General features: G+C 41.0%; 1 protein-coding gene across 4 annotated transcripts in view; it reads left to right on the top strand.

Moving 5' to 3' along the window:
* Positions 1 to 20,006, top strand: part of lratb.1 (lecithin retinol acyltransferase b, tandem duplicate 1) — a 234,407-nt gene that overhangs the window by 90,005 nt on the left and 124,396 nt on the right. For 3 of the 4 annotated variants that reach the window (XR_012098671.1, XM_073043137.1, XM_073043140.1), the window contains exons 7-9: positions 6,691 to 6,734; positions 10,304 to 10,381; positions 18,494 to 18,690. Coding sequence is in view for 3 of the 4 variants with exons in the window: in XM_073043137.1 (XP_072899238.1) it covers positions 6,691 to 6,734; positions 10,304 to 10,381; positions 18,494 to 18,690 (319 nt within the window). In the remaining variant the exon portion in view is untranslated. The remainder of the gene's footprint in view (positions 1 to 6,690; positions 6,735 to 10,303; positions 10,382 to 18,493; positions 18,691 to 20,006) is intronic. The other variant, XM_073043138.1, reaches the window with a different exon arrangement.

The raw sequence follows: 20,006 nt of genomic DNA, 5'->3' as shown, positions 1-20,006 counted from the left end.
CTCAGAGACCTCAGGCTTGACCCTGCCTTGTGCAGCTGGATCCTGGACTTCCTGTCAGATCACCGGCAGGTGGTAAGAGTGGGCTCCCTCACCTCCACCCCTCTGACTCTCAACACAGGAGCCCCTCAGGGCTGTATACTATGTCCCCTCCTTTACACCCTGTATACCCATGACTGGCACCACTCACAGCTGTAATCTGCTAATTAAATTTGCCTACAACGCTACATTGATTGGTCTTTTTTTTTACTGAGTTAAGTATTGTATGTAATTAGTTTTGCTACAACAAGTGTATGGGACATTGGAAAAAAGTTGAATTTCCCCATGGGGATGAATAAAGTATCTATCTATCTATCTATCTATCTAATCTCAAACAATAACGAGGTGGCCTACAGGGAAGAAATCATCTCTCTGACACAGTTGTGTCAAGAAAACAACCTCTCCCTCAATGTCACAAAAACAAAGGAGCTGGTTGTGAATTACAGGAGGAAAGGAGACGGGCTAACCCCTATTGACATCAATGGATCTGGGGTTGAGAGGGTAAACAGCTTTAAGTTCCTTGGCACTCACAACACCAAGGACCTTACATGGTCAGTATATACCAGCTGTGTAGTGGAAAAGGCACCTCAGATGGTTGAGGAAGTTTGGTATGGGTACTTTCTACAGGGACACAATTGAGAGCATCTTGACTGGCTGTACCACTGCCTGGTATGGGAACTGTACCTCCCTTAATCGCAGGATTCTGCAGAGAGTTGTGCGGACAGCCCGGCGCATCTGTAGTTGTGAATCTCCCATGGTTCAGGACATATACAATGATGGGTGTGAAAAAAGGTCCTGAAGGATCATTGGGGACCCGAGTCACCTCAACCACAATCTGTTCCAGCTGCTACCATTTGGAAAACGGTACCACAGCATAAAAGCCAGGACCAACAGGCTCTGGGACAGCTTCTTCCTCCAGGCCATCAGACTGATTAACTCATGCTAATTTGAATATATTTCTATGTTACATTGACTGTTCTATTTACTATAAATTACTATGTTTGCACATCTAGGCAGAGACGTAATGTAAAGATTTTACTCCTCATGTTTGTGAAGGATGTCAGGAATAAAGTCAGTTCAATTCATATTCTCCTAATTAGTTTTATGTTCTTCTGCAGCCAACCTATTTCCTCAACACCACATGCCTCTTCACCAGTCTTTGTATCAACTGCAATCTTGGCAACAAAGCCATCTATTCCATCATCTAAATTATTGATATGAAGCATAAAAAGAAGCGATCGCAACACTGACCCTTGTAGAACACCACTAGTCACTAGCAGCCAACCAGAAAAGGATCTTTTTTTTCCCACTCGCTGTCTCCTACCAATCAGCCAATGTTCTAATCATGTTAGTAACTTTCCTATAATACCGTGGGCTCTTAACCTGTTAAGCAGCCTCATGTGTGGCACCTTGTCAAAGGCTTTCTGAAAGTCCAAATATATATCATCTAATGCACCCCCTCTATCTATCCTATTTGTAATCTCAAAGAATTCCAACAGGTTCATCAGGCAAGATTTTCACTTAAGGAAACCATGCTGACTTTGTCCTATCTTGTCCTGTGTCACCAAGTACTCCATAATCTCATCCTTAACAATGAGGTCAGACGAACTGGTCTATAATTTCTTTTCTACTGCCTTCCTCGTTTCTTAAAGAGTGGAGTAACATTTACAATTTTCCAGTCCTTTGGCACCATGCCAGGGTCCAATAATTTTTGAAAGATCATTACTAATACCTCCACAATCTCTACCACTACCTCTTTCAGAACCCTAGGGTGCAGTTCATCTGGTCCAGGTGACTTTTTTACCATTAGGTCCTTAAAGAAAGTATTTACTGGTATTAGAGATAGTTTATAATAAATTCACTAAGCTAATTCCTGGGGTGAAAGGGGTGGCCAATTATCAGCCACTGGAGAAAATAATTTCAAAGAATGAATTTTCATGTCAAGGTGCTGCACACGAGGCTGCATAACATAATAAAGCCCATGGTATTATAGGAAAGATACTACAAAGATAGAGATTGTCTGATTGACAGGAGGCAAAGAGTGATTGCCTGTTGGTGACTAGTTGGTGCTCTCCAGGAGTCTGTATTGGGACTACTACTTTTTACTTTTTATGTAAATAATTTGGATGGTGGAATTAATGACTTTGTGGATAACATTAAGATGGGTGGAGGAGCAGGGAGGCTGTAGAGAGACTTGGACAGATAAGGACAATGGGCAAAGAGGTGGCAGATGGAATTAAGTGTTAGGAAGTTTTGGTCTTGCACTTTGGTAAAAGAAATAAAAGATTAGACTATTTTCTAAATGGGGAGAAAATTCAAAAATCAGAGGTGCAAAGGGACTTAGGAGTCATTATGCAGGACTCCCTGAAGGTTAACGTGCAGGTTGAGTTGGTAGTAAGAAAGTCAAATGTAATGTTGCCATTCATTTCAAAAGGGCTAGAAAATAAAAGCAAGGATGTAATGATGAGACTTTATAAGGCACTGGTGAGGCCCCACTTGGAGTATTGTGAGCAGCTGTGAGCCCTTTCTGTAGGAAAGGATGTGCTAACATTGGAGAGGGTTCAGAGGAAGTTTATGAGAATGATTCCAGGAATGAAAGGTTTATCATATGAGAAGTGATTAATGGCTCTGGGCCTCTACTCACTGGAGTTTAGAAGAATGAAGGGGGGAGTTCATTGGAACCTCTGGAATGTTGAAAGGCCTAGACAGAGTGGATGTGGAGGATGTTTCCTATGATTGGTGAGTCTAAGACCAGAGGACACAGCCTAAGAACAGAGGGAAGTCCATTTATGTTATAGATGAGAATTTTTTTGGCCAGAGGATGGTGAATCTGTGGAATTTGTTGCCGCAGGTGGCTGTGGAGGCCAGGTCTTTGGGTGTATTTAAGGTGGGAGTTAATAGGTTCTTGATTTGTCAGTGTGTGAAAGGTTATGGGGAGAAGGCTGGAGAATGGGGTAGAGAGGGAAATGGATCACGTGATGAATTGGCGGAGCAGACACGAGGGAGAAAATGGCCTGATTAAGCTCCTATGTGTTATGGTCGTATGGAAACCAACCTCTATGTACTTTGTGCTGCCTCAGGAAGCCAGTCAAGATAATCAAAGACCTCTTCCACTCTCATCTCACCCTTTCTATCAGAATGAAATACTTGAAAACATGCACCATCAGGCTCAAGGACAGCTTCTATCCCACTGTTACCATACAAGATCCACTCAAGACTCAGATAAAGATGAACTCTTAATCTCTCGGTATATCTCATTGTGTCCCTTCCACCTAATTTTTGTATCTACACTGCACTTTTCTGTAACAATATCTGTGTTACAATATTCTACATTTTTCCTTTGTAAACCTCAATGTACTTACTGTTTCAGCATAATCTGTATGACTGGCATGGAAAACAAAGCTTTTCACTGTATCATCACATGTACCAATGACCAGGAAGGATCCCTGGGGCCAAGCCACATTTAAAGGAATCTCAAATGAACAAACTTTGTTCCAAAATTGTGGTGGGATTGCCATTTAAATCTGAGCCACATAGAAACAATTTGGTCTAGACAAAGTTAGACAGTAGTAGACAAAGCATAGATTTAGTGTAAAGAGTAAAAGGCATAGAGGAAATATCATCCTCATTGTTATTATGTGCTGTGGTGTATGATGTGGGTTATCATGGACTTCCATCTGTCTAAGAGCATGATTGTTCTTGGCAAATTTTTGTACAGAAGTAGTTTGCATTGCCGCCGCCTTGTTATTGTCTTTGCAAGACCCCATCCAGTATCAATACTCTTCAGAGGTTACCTGTCTGTAATTAGTAGTAGCATAACACAGGACTTGCGATATGCACCAGCTGCTCATATGACCACCCACCACTTGCTTGAATGGCTTTTAGCAGATACTACACCTTGCCCAAGGGTGACCTGCAGGCTGGTGGAGAGAAGGAGTGCCTTACACCTCCTTAGATAAAATTGTTCGTCAATGATTTTGATGATGGAATTGATGGTTTTGTGGCTAAGTTTAAGGATGATACGAAGATAGGTAGAGGAGTAGATAGTGTTGAGGAAGCGGGGAGGCAAAAAGACAGACAGATTAGGAGAATGGGAAAAGAAGCGACAGATGGAATACAGTGTTAGAAAGTGTACAGTCATGCATTTTGGTGGAAGGAATAAAAATGTAGGTTCTTTTCTAAATGGGGAGAAAATTCAAAAATCTGAAGTACAAAGGGACTTGGAATCCTCATAGAGGATTCCCTAAATGTTAACTTGCAGGTTGAGTCAATGGTGAGGAAGCCAAATGTAATGTTAACATTCATTTCGAAAGGATTGGAATATAGAAGCAAGGATGTAATGCTGATGAGGCCTCACTTGGAATATTGTGAGCAGGTTTGGGTCCCTTATCCGAGAAAGGATGTGTTGAGAGTGTTCAAATGGGGGTTCATGGAAATGATTCCAGAAATAAAAGGCTTATGAGGAGCACTCAATGGCTCTGAGCCTATACTGACTGACTGGAATTTAGAAAAATGGAGGGTAATCTCATCAAAACCTATCGAATGTTGAAAGGGCTAGAATGTAGTGGATGTGGAGAGGATGTTCCTAGGACCAGAGGGCACAACCTCAGAATATAAGGACATCCATTTAGAATGGAGATGAGCAGGAGAGGGTTCAGAGAAGATTCACACGAATGATTCCAGGAATGAAAGGGTTACTGTATGAGGAATGTCTGGCAGCTCTTGGGTTGTATTCCCTGGAGTTCAGGAGAATGAGGGGGGATCTCATAGAAACATTCTGAATGGTAAAAGGCCTGAACAGATTATATATGGCTAAGTTATTTCCCATAGTGGGGGATTCTAGGACAAGAGGGCACAACTTCAGGATTGAAGGACATCCATTTAGAACTGAGATACGGAGAAATTTCTTTAGTCAGAGGGTGGTAAATCTGTGGAAATTGTTGCCACGAGCAGCTGTGGAAGCCAGGTCATTGGGTGTATTTAAGGCAGAGATAGATAGATTCTTGATAATACATGCTATGAAAGGTTACAGGAAGGAGGCAGGAGAATGGGGTTGAGAGGGAAATGGATCAGTTATGATCAAAAGGCAGAGCAGATTCAATGTGCCAAATGGCCTAATACTGCACCTATGTCTTACGGTCTTATGTGGCCACAGAGGAATGTACAGTACAAGATTCACAAAGACAGCACCCAAGGATCAGGATTGAACCAGGGCATCTTTGGTGAAAAAATATGAACATGTTATTTGCCCTCCTAATATCTTGTGGAATTGTATTATAACTTTCTTATGTACAAGGTCATCACCAATATTTTTCCATCTCTGCTTATGTTTTTTAAAAAAACTCAGATTTTTCCCTGCCTATTGGGTATTATTTAATAAGTTTGCAGGTGGCACAAAAGCTGCTCCAGTCATACATAACAATTAAAGCTGTTTAAAGACACAGCAATACATAGAAAAAATGGAAAAATGACAGAAGGAATGCAATCCAGACAATGTACAAGGTAGTACATTTTGGGAAGTCAAAATTCTGGTGTGACATGCAGAGTAAATGGCAGGGATCTTAGTAGTGTTCATATATAGAAAGACCTTGCTGTGCAAGTTCTTAGCTCCCTGTTAGGGTGGTTAAAACAGCATTTGGTATGAGTGCTTCATAGGCCAATATATTGAGTATAAGAGCTGGGATGTCATGTTTCAGCTGTACAAAACATTGTTTACACTGACGCACACAAAATAATTGAGGAACACAGCAGGTCAGGCAGCATCTATGGAAATGAATAAACAGTCAACATTTCAGGCCAAGACCCTTCATCAGTACTGGAAAGGAAGGGGGAAGATGCTGGAATAAGAAAGTCAGGGGAGGGAAAGAGGACGCACTAGAAGCTGATAGGTGTTCTATCTGTGTTTCTCATAATTTTGTAAACATCTGTGGGGTCACCCCTTGGTCTCCATCACTCCAGAGAAAACAAGCCCCGCCTATCCAATCTCTCCCATTACTACAGTCCTAACAGAGGAAGTGGTTGAGGTGTATATTAACTATATTTAAGAAGTATTTCAGTGGATAGGAAAGACTGGAAATGCCTTGTTGATTTTGCAATTGATGCATCACAATCCTGAAATGATGGTAACTACAATAAAACCAATTTTTAATCAAATAGCACTGAAAAATCTGTGTTATGTAATCATTGCTTTAGGAACTTTATTGAGGAGTCACAAACCAATTCAAATTGAACCAAGTAATTAATTCTCCAGCATTTACAATTTCTATTTTAATTTTTCACAACTTGGTTTAGATCTGTTAGTTAGAAAGCATTCTATATAATTCCTCCGTAGCTATTGTGTATACCAGAATATCCTGGTTGGCTCCTCAATGCATAATAAAAATTGAAAGGTTTTGTTACAGAGTTGCAACAAATTGCTAACTAGTTTGTGCTTGGTTTCAAAAGCACATTTTTGTGTTTTGCTCCTCTGAAAAAGTTTGATATTATGTCAAGCTTCATGTAACCAATCATCATTAGGTTATGTCTGGATCTTGCTTGTTTTAAAAAGTTACATCACTCAAATAAATTTTCCTCCATTCTTGCTCAGTTTTTGCTCTTCATTTTGTTTTGGTTTATTTAGCTTTGTTGACATCCTAATTTCACTTTTTATTGCAGTTTGGCTGGGAAAAAAATGAATTTGACCTGTTGGCTGCTGGAAGGTAAAACTTTTCTTTGTGTTTTGTCTCAGGTTTTGTGCTTTTGTTCCCTTTTCTTGTGAACATGCATTTACCACCCACCTCTACACTTCAAAGGATATTATTGCTTTTTTAAAATAATTATACTTTGTTCTTTCTCCATTGAACTGAATTGCTTATTTGAATTTTTAGTGTAAGAGGATTTTGGTGAACGGATTAGGATTTTTTCCCAGAAGATATAATTAATGAAACCTTATTATGCAAGGTTTCATCCTCTTAAATATTGATTAAGGCATAAGTAATTTAATTTTTTTTGCCAGATCGTGTGAAATTTAAATATACACTTCCTGAGTTTAGATAAATGGTTTCTCACAAATATATTTGTAAAGACATGAACACTTGAGCTTGCAGGAGTGTGGGTGCTACATTTCAACAAAATTGTACCCTGTTCAGATAATGACATTCTTGCATCCATAAGCCAGTCAGTTACTTAATCAAAGCATACAACCCATTGACATAAGTTAAAAATACTTTAACAACTTCTACAATGCCTTTTTTCTATAATATCATTTGCTATACTCTTTCAACCAAATTATTCAAACTCTAACCCTAACCCTAATGCGACTTGAACATTTGGGAGTCAATACTAAACTTATCTCAACCCCACTTTGTCCGTCCTTCCTTCCAACCATGAGCTGAAAGTGATTGATACTGTAGGCTCTAAGAACTAAACATCAAGGAATATATCCTTAGCTTCTTAGTTAGGACCTGCTGCCATTTCTCTCTCCACCTTCCCCTCCCTTGCATTCTCTCCAGATCTCTCTTAATCAACTGCTACCAACTGATGTCTCAAAATATCAGTGCTATCTTATGTCTTATCTCTTACTTGTGTCTTTTCCTGTCATTGCGGTTCGGTACCAGGGGGAAAAAGGTGTTTATGTTCACCAAATTCTGAGGCCAGTGTGAGAGCATCCTTCAGCACGGTGAGCTCTTGGAAATTAACCAGCCCAGATGGGGTATCTGGCTGAGTATTAAACACCTATGCTGATCAACTGGATGGAGTGTTCACCAATCTCTTCAACCTCTCGTTTCAATAGTCTGAGCTACCCACCTGCTTCAAACAGGCTTCAATTCTACCACTGCCCAGGAAGAACATGGTAACCTGCCTCAATGACTATCATCCAATGGCACTTACATCCACAGTGATTAAGAGTTTTGAGAGGTTGGCGATGAAACATATTAACTCTTGCCTGAGAAGTGACTTGGATTTGCACCAACTTGTCTTTTGGAGCAACAGGTCCACAGCAGATGCTATCTCATTGGCTCTTCCTTCAACCCTGGAACTTACGGACAGTGAAGATGTCTCCATCAGGATGCTTTTCATTGACTACAGCTCAGTATTCAACACCATCATCCCTTCAAAACTAATCAATAAGTTTCAAGACCTTGGCTTCAATACTTCCTTGTGCAATTGGATCCTCGATTTTATCACTTGCAGATCCCAATCAGTTTGGATTGGCAACATCTCTACAACTTCAGCACCCCATCCTTTTCGCTTTATACTCATGACTGTGAGGCTGAGCACAACTCTGTTGGTGATATTTAAGTTTGTTGATGACACAACGTTTGTTGGCTGAAGCAAAGGTGGTGACGAATTAACAGATAGGAGACAGACTGAAAATCTGCCACGACAACAAGCTCTCACTCAATGTCAGCAAAACCAAGGAGCTGGTTTTTGGCATCAGGAGGAGGAAACCAAAGATCTATGAGCCAGTCCACATTGGGGAATTGGGGTGGAGATGGTCAGCAACTTTCCGCCGTTGCCTGTAAGGAATTTGTACGGTCTCCATGTAGCTGTGTGGGTTTCCTCTGGGTGCTCTGGTTACCTCTCTCAGTACAAGTAATCACAGTAAATACAAGGAACACAATAGAATCAATGAAAGACTACTCCTATAGAACAGGCAACAACTAATCTGCAGAAGATAACAAACTGTGCAAATACAAAGCAAGAAAACCCCCCCAAAATAATAATAATAATAAATAAATAAGCAATAAATATCAAGAAAATGAGTTGTAGAGTTTATAATGCCTTGCTGAAAGCCATATACAGTACATCTAGTGCTCTTCCTTCATCAATGTGTTTAGTGACATCCTCAAAAAGTTCAATCAGGCTCATAAGGCATGACCTGCCTTTCACAAAGCCATGCTGACTATTCCTAATCATACTATGCTTCTCCAAATGTTCATAAATCTTGCTTGTCAGGATCTTCTCCATTAACTTACCAACCACTGAAGTAAGACTCACTGGTCTATAATTTCCTGGGCTATCTCTACTCCCTTTCTTGAATAATGGAACAACATCCGCAACCCTCCAATCTTCCGGAACCTCTCCCATCCCCATTGATGATGCAAAGATCATTGCCAGAGGCTCAGCAATCTCCTCCCTCGCCACCCACTATAGCCTGGGGTACATTTCGTCTGGTCTTATCTAACTTAATGCTTTCCAAAAGCTCCTGCACATCCTCTTTCTTAATATCTACATGCTCAAGCTTTTCCATCCGCTGTAAGTCAAGATCCTTTTCCATAGTGAATACTGAAATAAAGTACTCATTAAGTGCCTCTGCTATCTCCTCCGGTTCCATACACACTTTTTCACTGCCACACTTGGTTGGTCCTATTCTCACACGTCTTATCCTGTTGCTCTTAACAAACTTGTAGAATGCCTTGCAGTTTTCCTTTATCATGTCTGCCAAGGCCTTTTCATGGCCCCTTCTGGCGCTCCTAATTTCTTTTTGAGCTCCTTCCTGCTAGCCTTATAATCTTCTAGCTCTCTATCATTACCTAGCTTTTTGAACCTTTCGTAAGCTCTTCTTAACTAGATTTACAACAGCCTTTGTACACCACGCTTCCTGTACCGTACCATCCTTTCCCTGTCTCATTGAAACGTACCTATGCAGAACTCCATGCAAATATCCCCTGAACATTTACCACATTCCTTCCGTACATTTTCCTGAGAACATCTGTTTCCAATTTATGCTTCCAAGTTCTTGCCTGTTAGCCTCATATTTCCCCTTACTCCAATTAAACGCTTTCCTAACTTGTCTATTCCTATCCCTCTCCAATGCTATGGTAAAGGAGATAGAATTGTGATCACAATTAGTGTCAAAAAAAAAGCCAAATTAAATCCAGTGTGATTTAATGTTGTAAAACAATAAAATATGAATATTTGTAGCGGGGGGTGAATACTTTTTATAGGCAGTCTACTTTTATTCCTGTTCCTTCTTTATTGTCTACATCATTCTTATTGACATGCTTCAATAAGTTCCCTGAACTGTGTCAATTTAAGTGAAATCTCATTGTGTTCCATGTACAAAGATTGCATAAATTAATTTCACAACAGATCCTGAAGCTGGCAGAGGATAAAGGTTTACCAACCATCAATCTGGATCTGCTTTAGTAAAAGCCTGAAGCAACAGAGAGCTATTGTGCTCATTACCTTACTGATTTCACTACATTATTTATTCTGCATGCTAAATTTTGTTTTTGACACACTTCTGAACTTCCTGAAGTTCATGTTTTTATTTGGTATATAGTCTTGCAGGTCATCTGATTGAGTGCGGTGCCCAGTGCACAGGCGGAATATTTACAGACTGGCATAGAGTTCCTGACTGGTATTCATTTAATCTTTATAATTTTTTCTTTTTCTGCACAAAATTATATTCTGTATTATTTCTGATTTTAATACATAATGGTATAGAATAGAAACTGTTTACAGTCTAGACATGCATGTTAATATTGCTAAGCTTTAGGCCAAAAGGTAAGGGCATGGTGTTGAAAAATTTTTAGCGTGTTATTGCTGACACAGCCCTTAACAGTGAAAAACCCTGACATGCTCCAAATACAGGTAATTGCAAGTCCAAGTTGCAGAGTAGAGAGGCCCAAAGAGATTGATGGAGTGGTCAGATCATCATTTACAAAGTAGATAAGGATCTCAAGGGTCAGGATAAGTTGGGCCTTGGGTAGGAGAGTTGGCTTGTGACGGGGGCAGGGGGCATATGGGTTGGAGTTACAAGGGTGTATTTGAGGATTGGGCCAGGGCTTTGATATAGGGTAGTTCAGTGGATTGATGGGCTGAGTGGCCTGATTCTGCTCCTATGCTTTATGGTCTTATAATCAAAGGAAGAACTGCAAAGTTTATTTTAAGACTATGTTAGTAACAATTTACCAAAACTAATAAGCGAAGTTAGAGACATGTCAGCCTTTTAAAGTTTTCTAAAACTGTTATCAGCCAACTAGTACAATTAACTCATATACAGATAACTTCTATCTTTGCCTAATGGAAAGAAAGGAACATATCCTATAACATATGGTCTTTCTTGATTAGTTAGGGTGTCAAAGGTTATGGGAAAAAGACAGGAGACTGTATTGAGAGGGAAAATGTATCAGCCATTATTGAATTACGGAACAGACTCATTGGGCAAGTGGCCTAATTTTGCTGCTATATCTTACGGTCTTATGAAGGTTGGAATCACTATTGGTAAGCATATTGGTGAGTATCCAATATGGCAGAAATGGAGTTTTTGATATGTACCATTATCAGCTATTCAAAGCAGTTCATGATGATTGGTATCAGTGCCACTGGCTGGTAGTTGTTTAATTCTGAAGGTGTAGAGTTCTTTGATAAAGCAATGACGATGGCTGATTTGAATCATGTGGAGATGGCAGCCTGAATGAGTAAAGTGTTGAAGATATTCATGAAGATGTCAGTGAGCTCATGTGCGCACTGCCTGAGTATTCGGCCTGGGATGTTGTCTGGGCCTGGCCACCTTATGGGGTTGCCTCTCTGCAGAGTCGTTCTCACATATCCTACTGTTACACAGTGGCTGCTATGCTGGGAAGGAGTTAACATTCATGGCCAGCGTTGTGTTACATGAATCAAAGTGTACGTAAAAGTTGTTTAGAGCATCAGGAGGGAGGTGTCACAGGTGCCCCCCCCTCCCCCCCAGGGCTGTGTGTGCAGACTTTGCTCATAATGACTGCACAGCCAAATACCCAAGCAATCACATTGACAAGTTCACCGATGACTTAAAAGTGGTGGGGCCCATCGCCAACAATGAAGAGATGGCCTACAGAGAGGAGGTGGAAGGGCTCGAGGCCCAGTACCTCTTCCTTGATGCCAGCAAGACAAAGCTGAAGGTGAACTTGCAGCAATTTCACCCACCTGCATCGATGGCACAGTAGTTTCAAACTCCTGGGAGCGCACAGGACACATGAAAGCTCATCGACTCCCCTACTTTCTGAGGAGGCTGAAGAGAGCTGGACTTTACACATCTATACTCACTTCATTTACCAATGCCCACTAGAGTAAGTCCTGTCAAGCTGCATCACTGCTTGGGATAGAAACTGCACTGTGGCAGACAGGAAGGCTGCATAACAGGTAGTCACAACTACCCAACACATCATTTGCACCAGCGTACCACCATCAAGGACTGGTATAATATCCACAGAAAGCTGCTGGAAAAGGACCAATAACATGAAAGATCCCACATGGATTGTTTGTCACACTCCCATCAGGGAGGAGGTTACGTAGCATCCACCCCAGGATCATCAGACTTAAAAACAGTAAATTTCCCCAAGCAGTATAGCTGATCAACACTAACTCCACCACTACTTTATTATTTCCTAACAGTCACCTTATGTACCATCAGATCCGGAGAACAATTATTTCATTCTCCTTTACACTTGTGTATAGGAAATGACATAAAACAGTCTTGAATTAAAGATACCATAAGAGTGGTTTGGGCAACAAAGGCAATAAAACAGCTGGAATAACAAAAGGTTCAGGATTTGAATTGCTAGCAAAGGTTTGACTCAAGTGGAGATGTCTTAAGGTGCTGAGGATTAGACACATTAAAACTATAATTACAACTTCTTAATAATTAAACATCTACCTGATGTTTAACTTTAACTTTCACAAGACACATTCAAAGTTAGTTTTTTTTCTAAATTGTATTATTACTTGTATTTTATAACTTGGAAGTGAAGTTGCAGTGTTATGAATGTACCACAGCTCTGAGGGGCCGAAGGGTGCGGGACCAGCCCCCTCCTTCCGGAGAATCGCAAGATCGCTATTAATTCGGGTCTTGGACCCAGGAAATGAGAGACAATGCAACGGATTTGACCATTGTTCTTAGAGGCACCTGTGTGAATTGCAACTCTAATGTGGGGTGGGGATTGTATCACCCTACCTTGATTGACATTTTCAAATCTGCCAGTCATGATAAAAAGGAGACTGCAAGAGGCAGTACTCCAGCGATGCCCCAGACGGAGACACCATCGCTTATCGCTCCCGTAAGGACGGGAAGCTGTTCGGGAGTCACGTGTGATTCGGTTCCCCTAGCTTGGGACACGCATGGCTGATAACCCCGAAAAGGATTCCGAACTGACAACGGGGAACTCACGTTCCCGATTCAACGCTTTGAGTCCAAAAGGCTGGCAAGTTTATTTTCTCTCTCCAACCCGTGAACACCCAGCGGTCCCTCAAACGGCTAAAAGCCTTCATGAACTGGCGAGACTTTTATATTTCCATCGGACAATAGTTTTACCCCTAGACAAACGATAGAGCTACTTCTTATTGTTGATTATTACGATATCCGCGCTTTAGATTGAGTATTGACGACGTATATTATCTGAATATTTGTATTAACCTTACTTTTGTGCCCCTTTAAAAATAAAAACGTTTAAAAATAGTACCATCAGACTTCAGCGGACCTCTCTATCTTTGCTGGTAAGTGACCCAGTTACGGGGTTCATAACAACATTGGGGTACTCGTCTCGGGATTTGACACCAAATTGGGAGGTCGGTGAATTGGGTTGGTAAGTCAAAAAAAAATTTGGATCTGGTAAACGGGTAGCCAGACGGGAAACCAGCAAAGATGGACGTGGATGAATTTATGAAAAACCCGACTCTGGGGGCGCTAGAGGCGGCTACAAAATTAGACTTGGTAAATCTGGCGAAGGGGTTAAGACTCACAGAGGTGAGGTAATCAATGAAAAAGCGGGAAGTGCGAAGGGTCATAACTCAGTATTACATTGGGAAGAAGGTGTTTGCAGCTGAGGAGTTGGAAAATATCCCTGAAAAGGTACTAGCGAGTGGGACGGATCAGTTAGAGTTGGAGAAATTAAGGTTGGAACATGAATTTAAAATAAAGCAGCTGGAAGCAGCTGAGAAGGAGAAAGAACGGGCTGAGAGAGAGAAAGAAAGGGCTGAGAAAGAGAAAGAAAGGGCCGACAAACACAGAGAGCAGGCATTCCAACTAAAGGAATTAGAGGTGAAACGGGTTCATGAGCTCCAGCTAAAGGAGCTGGAAGCAGCTGAGAAAGGGAAAGAAAGAGCTGAGAAAGAGAAAGAAAGAGCTGAGAAAGAGTATGAGGAGGCAGAAAAACAGAGGAAACATGACTTGGAGATGGGGAAGTTAAGGAAAGAGCGAAGAGATCTAGGGTTAGATCGAGAGGAGAGGTTTAATGTTAGTCGGGAGTTGAGGGTAGTACCTCTATTCGAAGAGTCGGATGTTGATAGTTATTTCTTGCTTTTTGAAAAGGTGGCAGTAAATCAGAAGTGGCCCAAAGAGCAGTGGGTGGCGTTGTTACAAAGTGTGTTAAAAGGGAAGGCACAACGAGCATATGCGGCATTGTCTGTCGGGGAGGGGGAAGCGGAGAATTATGCCAAAGTAAAGGAGGCCATTCTCCGGAGTTACGAGCTAGTACCTGAAGTTTATAGACAAAGGTTCAGAAATTTACGGAAAGGGTGGAATCAAACGTATACTGAGTTAGCCCATGAGAAGGGTGTGCTCTTGGACCGTTGGTGCACCGCGGAACAGGTGGACGGGGATTATGGGCGTATCAGGGAATTATTTCTGATTGAGGAATTAAAAGGGTGTGTTCCGGAGGAGATCCGGATGTATTTGAATGAGAAGGCGAATAAGTCCATCTCAGAAATTGCTAGGTTCGCAGATGAATATACCCTAACCCACAGGACAAAGTTTTCCTCGCCAAAAGGTTACCCAAGAGACCATCGGAACGGTAGGGAAAGCCCGCCGGCTAAGGGAGAAACTCTGCCGGGAGCTAGCAGGAAAAGTGAGGATAGCAGGCCGGAAACCTGGAGATTTCCTGGTTTGACCAGTTTTAATTGTGGGAAGGTGGGACATATTGCATCAAAATGCCCCGCTCCGAGGAAGGAGCCAGAAAAAGGGAAAGCAGCTATCCCTATAGGCTGTATTGCGTCGATCAGAAAATCGACGAGAGGGCCCCAGGTAGATGGAATACAGGAGGGGCGGGAGACGTTTAGTTCCGAAGGAACCGTGTCTTTGAGGGAGGGGGACCCACCAATTCCCGTAAGGATTTGGAGAGACACGGGGGCGGAGCTATCATTAATTAATTAAAATTAATTAATTTTCAAATCTGCCAGTCATGATAAAAAGGAGACTGCAGGAGGCAGTATCCCAGCGACACACCAGACGGAGACACCATCGCTCATCACTCCCGTAAGGACGGGAAGCTGTTCGGGAGTCACGTGTGATTCGGTTCCCCTAGCTTGGGACACGCGTGGCTGATAACCCCGAAAAGGATTCCGAACTGACAACGGGGAACTCACGTTCCCGATTCAACGCTTTGAGTCCAAAAGGCTGGCAAGTTTATTTTCTCTCTCCAACCCGTGAACACCCAGCGGTCCCTCAAACGGCTAAAAGCCTTCATGAACTGGCAAGACTTTTATATTTCCATCGGACAATAGTTTTACCCCTAGACAAACGATAGAGCTACTTCTTATTGTTGATTATTACAATACCCACGCTTTAGATTGAGTATTGACGACGTATATTATCTGAATGTTTGTATTAACCTTACTTTTGTGCCCCTTTAAAAATAAAAACGTTTAAAAATAGTACCATCAGACTTCAGCGGACCTCTCTATCTTTGCTGGTAAGTGACCCAGTTACGGGGTTTGTAACAGCAGTAATCAGGATGAAAGATTAGTGAGTCTCTTAAGAGAATGATGAAAATTACTAAAATTAGCCTTTTCTCTAGACACAGGAGTTCCCAACCTGAATTCAATGGACCTCTTGCTTAATGGTATTGTCCATTAGCATAAAAAAAGTTGAGAACCCCTGCTCTGGAGAGTCCAATAATCTCTCTCTGATGTTATGCTAATAACGACACAAAAAGAGGCCAGTCAGTCTATAGTGTCTACACCAACTCCCATTATTCACTATCTTTTATCCCCCTTATTGAGTTAAGATTATCTGCACCTGTATCATTCAATCTTTTCACATCTCTTCTGTATCATAGACTTGTGCCTTTGATTCTCTCAATCCTCATTCCTTGCTGCTTATTACTTCAGTGTTTTCTGTTATTATTTTAAATTTGGTAGGTTCCCAAATTAGATACGAAGTTAGGTTGATAAAGGAGAACGGGGTAATGTAGAGAGTTCCCTTTATGACTCGAAGCCTGTAACAGGTGGTGTACCACAGGAAATGGTGTCAGCCTCTTTACTGCTTGTCTGTATACAGTACTGTGCATAAGTGTTGGGCACTGTACTGCATTTGTCAATGTGGAGCGGAGAATGAGTTTGTAAATCTGGTGGGAGCAAAGGATGTTGGAATGGTGAGGATGGAGTACCACGGGAGGGGAGTGATTCCAAACAATTGGTTTGTTGATCATTACAGAACGTCTCTCTGGTGCTTCCAGCTCCCTCCCCTCTCCCTTCCCCACATTTCCTAACCACGATTCCCCACCCTATGCCCCTTCTTACTCACTGATAGAGACCTATATCGGAATTGAGTTCATCATCACTCACTTATGTCATGAAATTTGTTTTTTTTTCCAGCAGTATAGTGCAGTACATAAAATTACTACAGTACAGCATCCTAGCTGTATACAGTATATGTGCCTGAGACTTTGCACAGTACTGTACATTAATAATTTGGATAGGAATGTAGGAGATACACTGTCAGCATGAAAGTCAGTGGTGTTGTGGATTGTGAGGGATAATCTTAGGTGATTATAGAACAACATAATCATCAGAAATATGGAATAATGGCAGATAAAGTTTAATCCCTTGTGAGGTGATACATTTGGAGAAGATAAGGGTATATACCTAGAATAGCAGGTCTCTAAAAAAGTATGGAGCAATAGACGGCCCTTGATGGTATAGATAAATGGTAGTGTGAAGAAAATAAACGGGGTGCTGGTGTCATTAACAAGTGCATAGAATATAAGAGCGGAGAGGCCATGGAACAACTTTATGACGTTGATGAGTCTTCAGCGAGAATATTGTGCAAATTGCTGATCACCACACTTTTGGAATAATGGGATTGTGTTGCAGAGGGATTGGAGGATATGTTGCCTGGTATGGAACTTTTCAGTTGTGAGCAAACACGAGGAAATCTGCAGATGCTGGAAATTCAAACAACACACACAAAATGCTGGTGGAATACAGCAGGCCAGGCAGCATCTATAAGGAGAAGCACTGTCAACGTTTCAGGCAGAGACCCTTCGTCCTGATGAAGGGTCTCGGCCCGAAACATTGACAGTGCTTCTCCTTATAGATGCTGCCTGACTTGCTTTGTTCCACCAGCATTTTGTGTGTGTTTTCAGTTGTGAGATGAGACTGGATGAGCTGGGTTTGTTATTTTTTAAGTAGAAAATGCTGAGGAGTGGGACCTGAGAGAGATAAACAAAATTATAAAGAATAATGAGCAACTTTTCCCCATAATAGAGTTGTCTAGGTTGAATATAAGTAGTAAAAGATTTACAGGGGATTGATGGAAAAGTATATTTCACCAGATGTGGTTGCAGCCTGGACCTACTGATTGGGTAAATACTAGAGGCAAGTACTCTCACAACATTTAACAAATATTTAGATCAATTCTTTAATCGCTGACTCATAAAATGATTTGAATGAAGTGCTCATTAATCAGCACTGATGGATGAGAGTAGTGAGCTGAATTAGCCTGCTAGTCAACACACTTGCATCTAATCTAGCCTAATTTAAGCAAAATTATTTTTGTATCTTAGATTCATCCTCCTAGAGCAGGGGTGTCAAACTCATTTTAGGTCACGGGCCAGATTGAGCAAAATGCAGCTTCATGCGGGCCGGAGCAGTCGGACGCGTGCGAACGCAGCTTTCGTTGCCTCCGTTTTTTCAGCCTGCTCTCATGTGTCTCAGTCTCTGCTATAACTACAAAGTGTTTCACTTTACAAATTCCGTTTCTTATGAAGAAGACTGCCGAGCAAGACTGCCGAATAAACACTAAAAACCCTGAAAACCTGGTACCTGAATAAACTCAGCATTAGCCATATCATACGCCATAGGCGCTTCGATTACTGGGGCCAGCTTTAATAGTAATTAGATATTATCTCGCGGGCCGGATTTGGCCCGCGGGCCTTGAGTTTGACATATATGTCCTAGAGAATCAGTTTATGGAGTCCCAACCTGAACATTAGAGCTCTGCCTCAGAAGGCAGTGGAGGCCAATTCTCTGGATGCTTTTAAGAGAGAGTTAGGTAGAGCTCTTAGATAGTAGAGTCAAGGGATATGGGGAGAAGGCAGGAACGGGGTACTGATTGTGGATGATCAGCCATGATCACAGTGAATGGTGGGGCTAGCTTGAAGGGCAGAATGGCCTACTCCTGCACCTATTGTCTATTGCATTTTCAACATTTTTTTCAGTTATTGTTGCCTGAATTCTAATGTATACTGCTTAAATCTGTATTATCTATTTTCAGGGATAACATTGGCTTTCCAGTTCTTGAATGTTCCTCTGATGGAAGTTTCACCCTTTCTAAACCACCTAAAACTGGAGGCTTGGTATCATTTGGTACTGTGTCTGAGCAGCTTGTGTATGAGATAGGTGACCCCCGTCACTACCAGTTGCCTGATGTTGTCTGCAATTTCTCCCAAGTTACCATATTTGAAATATCAGGTCTGTTGCTTCTAACATCTCTTTCAAATGCATAAAGCTGTTTTATAAATAAACAATGTTGCAGTCTATAAACATTCACTTTGCATTGCAGATTACAGTGATAAAACATGATGCACAATTTTATCACCTTGGTTTTATGAAATATTTCAATGACAAATAAGTTTGGTATTTTTAACTTTCTTACATTTGGGCAGAAATCTATAGCACAGATGTTTCGCAGCCATTGATCCAAAATTGTCACTCAGAGATGCTGTGGACAGTATTAATTTAGGAAATTAAAGGTTTTAAGACTGAATATGATACATTTTTGTCAACTGAACATGTTGAGACATTATGCAATTCAGGCAGGAAGTGGAAATACTGTATTTCTGAACAATGATCTAATCTATATGGCTGTGTGAAATCAAGAGGCCATATAACCTATTCATGTTCTGAAATGAGAAAACAATCTGGTCAGTTCTAGATCGGTTAGCAAAAGGGCACGTTGAGCACATTAGAAAATAGAATATTAGAATCTTTTCTTTCCCAGCTGTTAGTTCTACAAACTGGCTGTGCAAAGGTGATGCATTTCTCAATATCTCATCCCTTATAGTAAGGAAAGTATGAAGTTCAAAAGTTTTATTAAAGGAACTTAAAATTATATTTTTTTGACATGTGGACCTTGTCATTTCTTTGTTTGAAGATATAGGGAGGGAATATTTTATTGAGTTTGACACTAGTTTGATAAGGCAATTCCCACACTGTTGTTAAAAATGGAAACTCAAGTGTCCTGCTGAGATTGCACCCAACCTCATGCATTCTCCTAAGCAATGTTAATGTGTAGCAGGCCAGACTGGATGAATAGTGCCTACCATTGGTTTACTTTTAAATAGATTTTGTGCTCAAAGTGTGACTTGCTATAGGGCACTCTGAATGTGACTGACAAGGCTGAAGACTGATTGATTTTCCTTTCAATCAGCTTTCTGTCATGAATATTATTTTTAAACAGAATAGCAAATTTGTTTTCATGTTTTTGAATCTTTAACAGTGGCAAAAACTCATGGACTCCACTCTGGTAATATTTAATGTTGAGTGTTTCTGATGTAGATTGATTCTCATAATTTTAAAAAGTCTTATATTGTATAGGATTTTAATCATTCTATGTTTCATTTATTTTATATCCATCAAATTCATAAAGAAACTCAGTGAGTTCAATATTTTTGAGGAGTTTGATATACATTTCTCTGAAGCAAATAGTGCGTAGAACAGTACAGCACAGGAATCAGCCTTATGGCCACAAAGTCTTGTCAACTGTGATGTCAATCCATACCATTGCC

Source organism: Hemitrygon akajei, chromosome 4 (assembly GCF_048418815.1).
Source record: "Hemitrygon akajei chromosome 4, sHemAka1.3, whole genome shotgun sequence".
Classification (NCBI taxonomy): domain Eukaryota; kingdom Metazoa; phylum Chordata; class Chondrichthyes; order Myliobatiformes; family Dasyatidae; genus Hemitrygon; species Hemitrygon akajei.
This window is presented reverse-complemented; position numbering and strand designations above follow the sequence as displayed.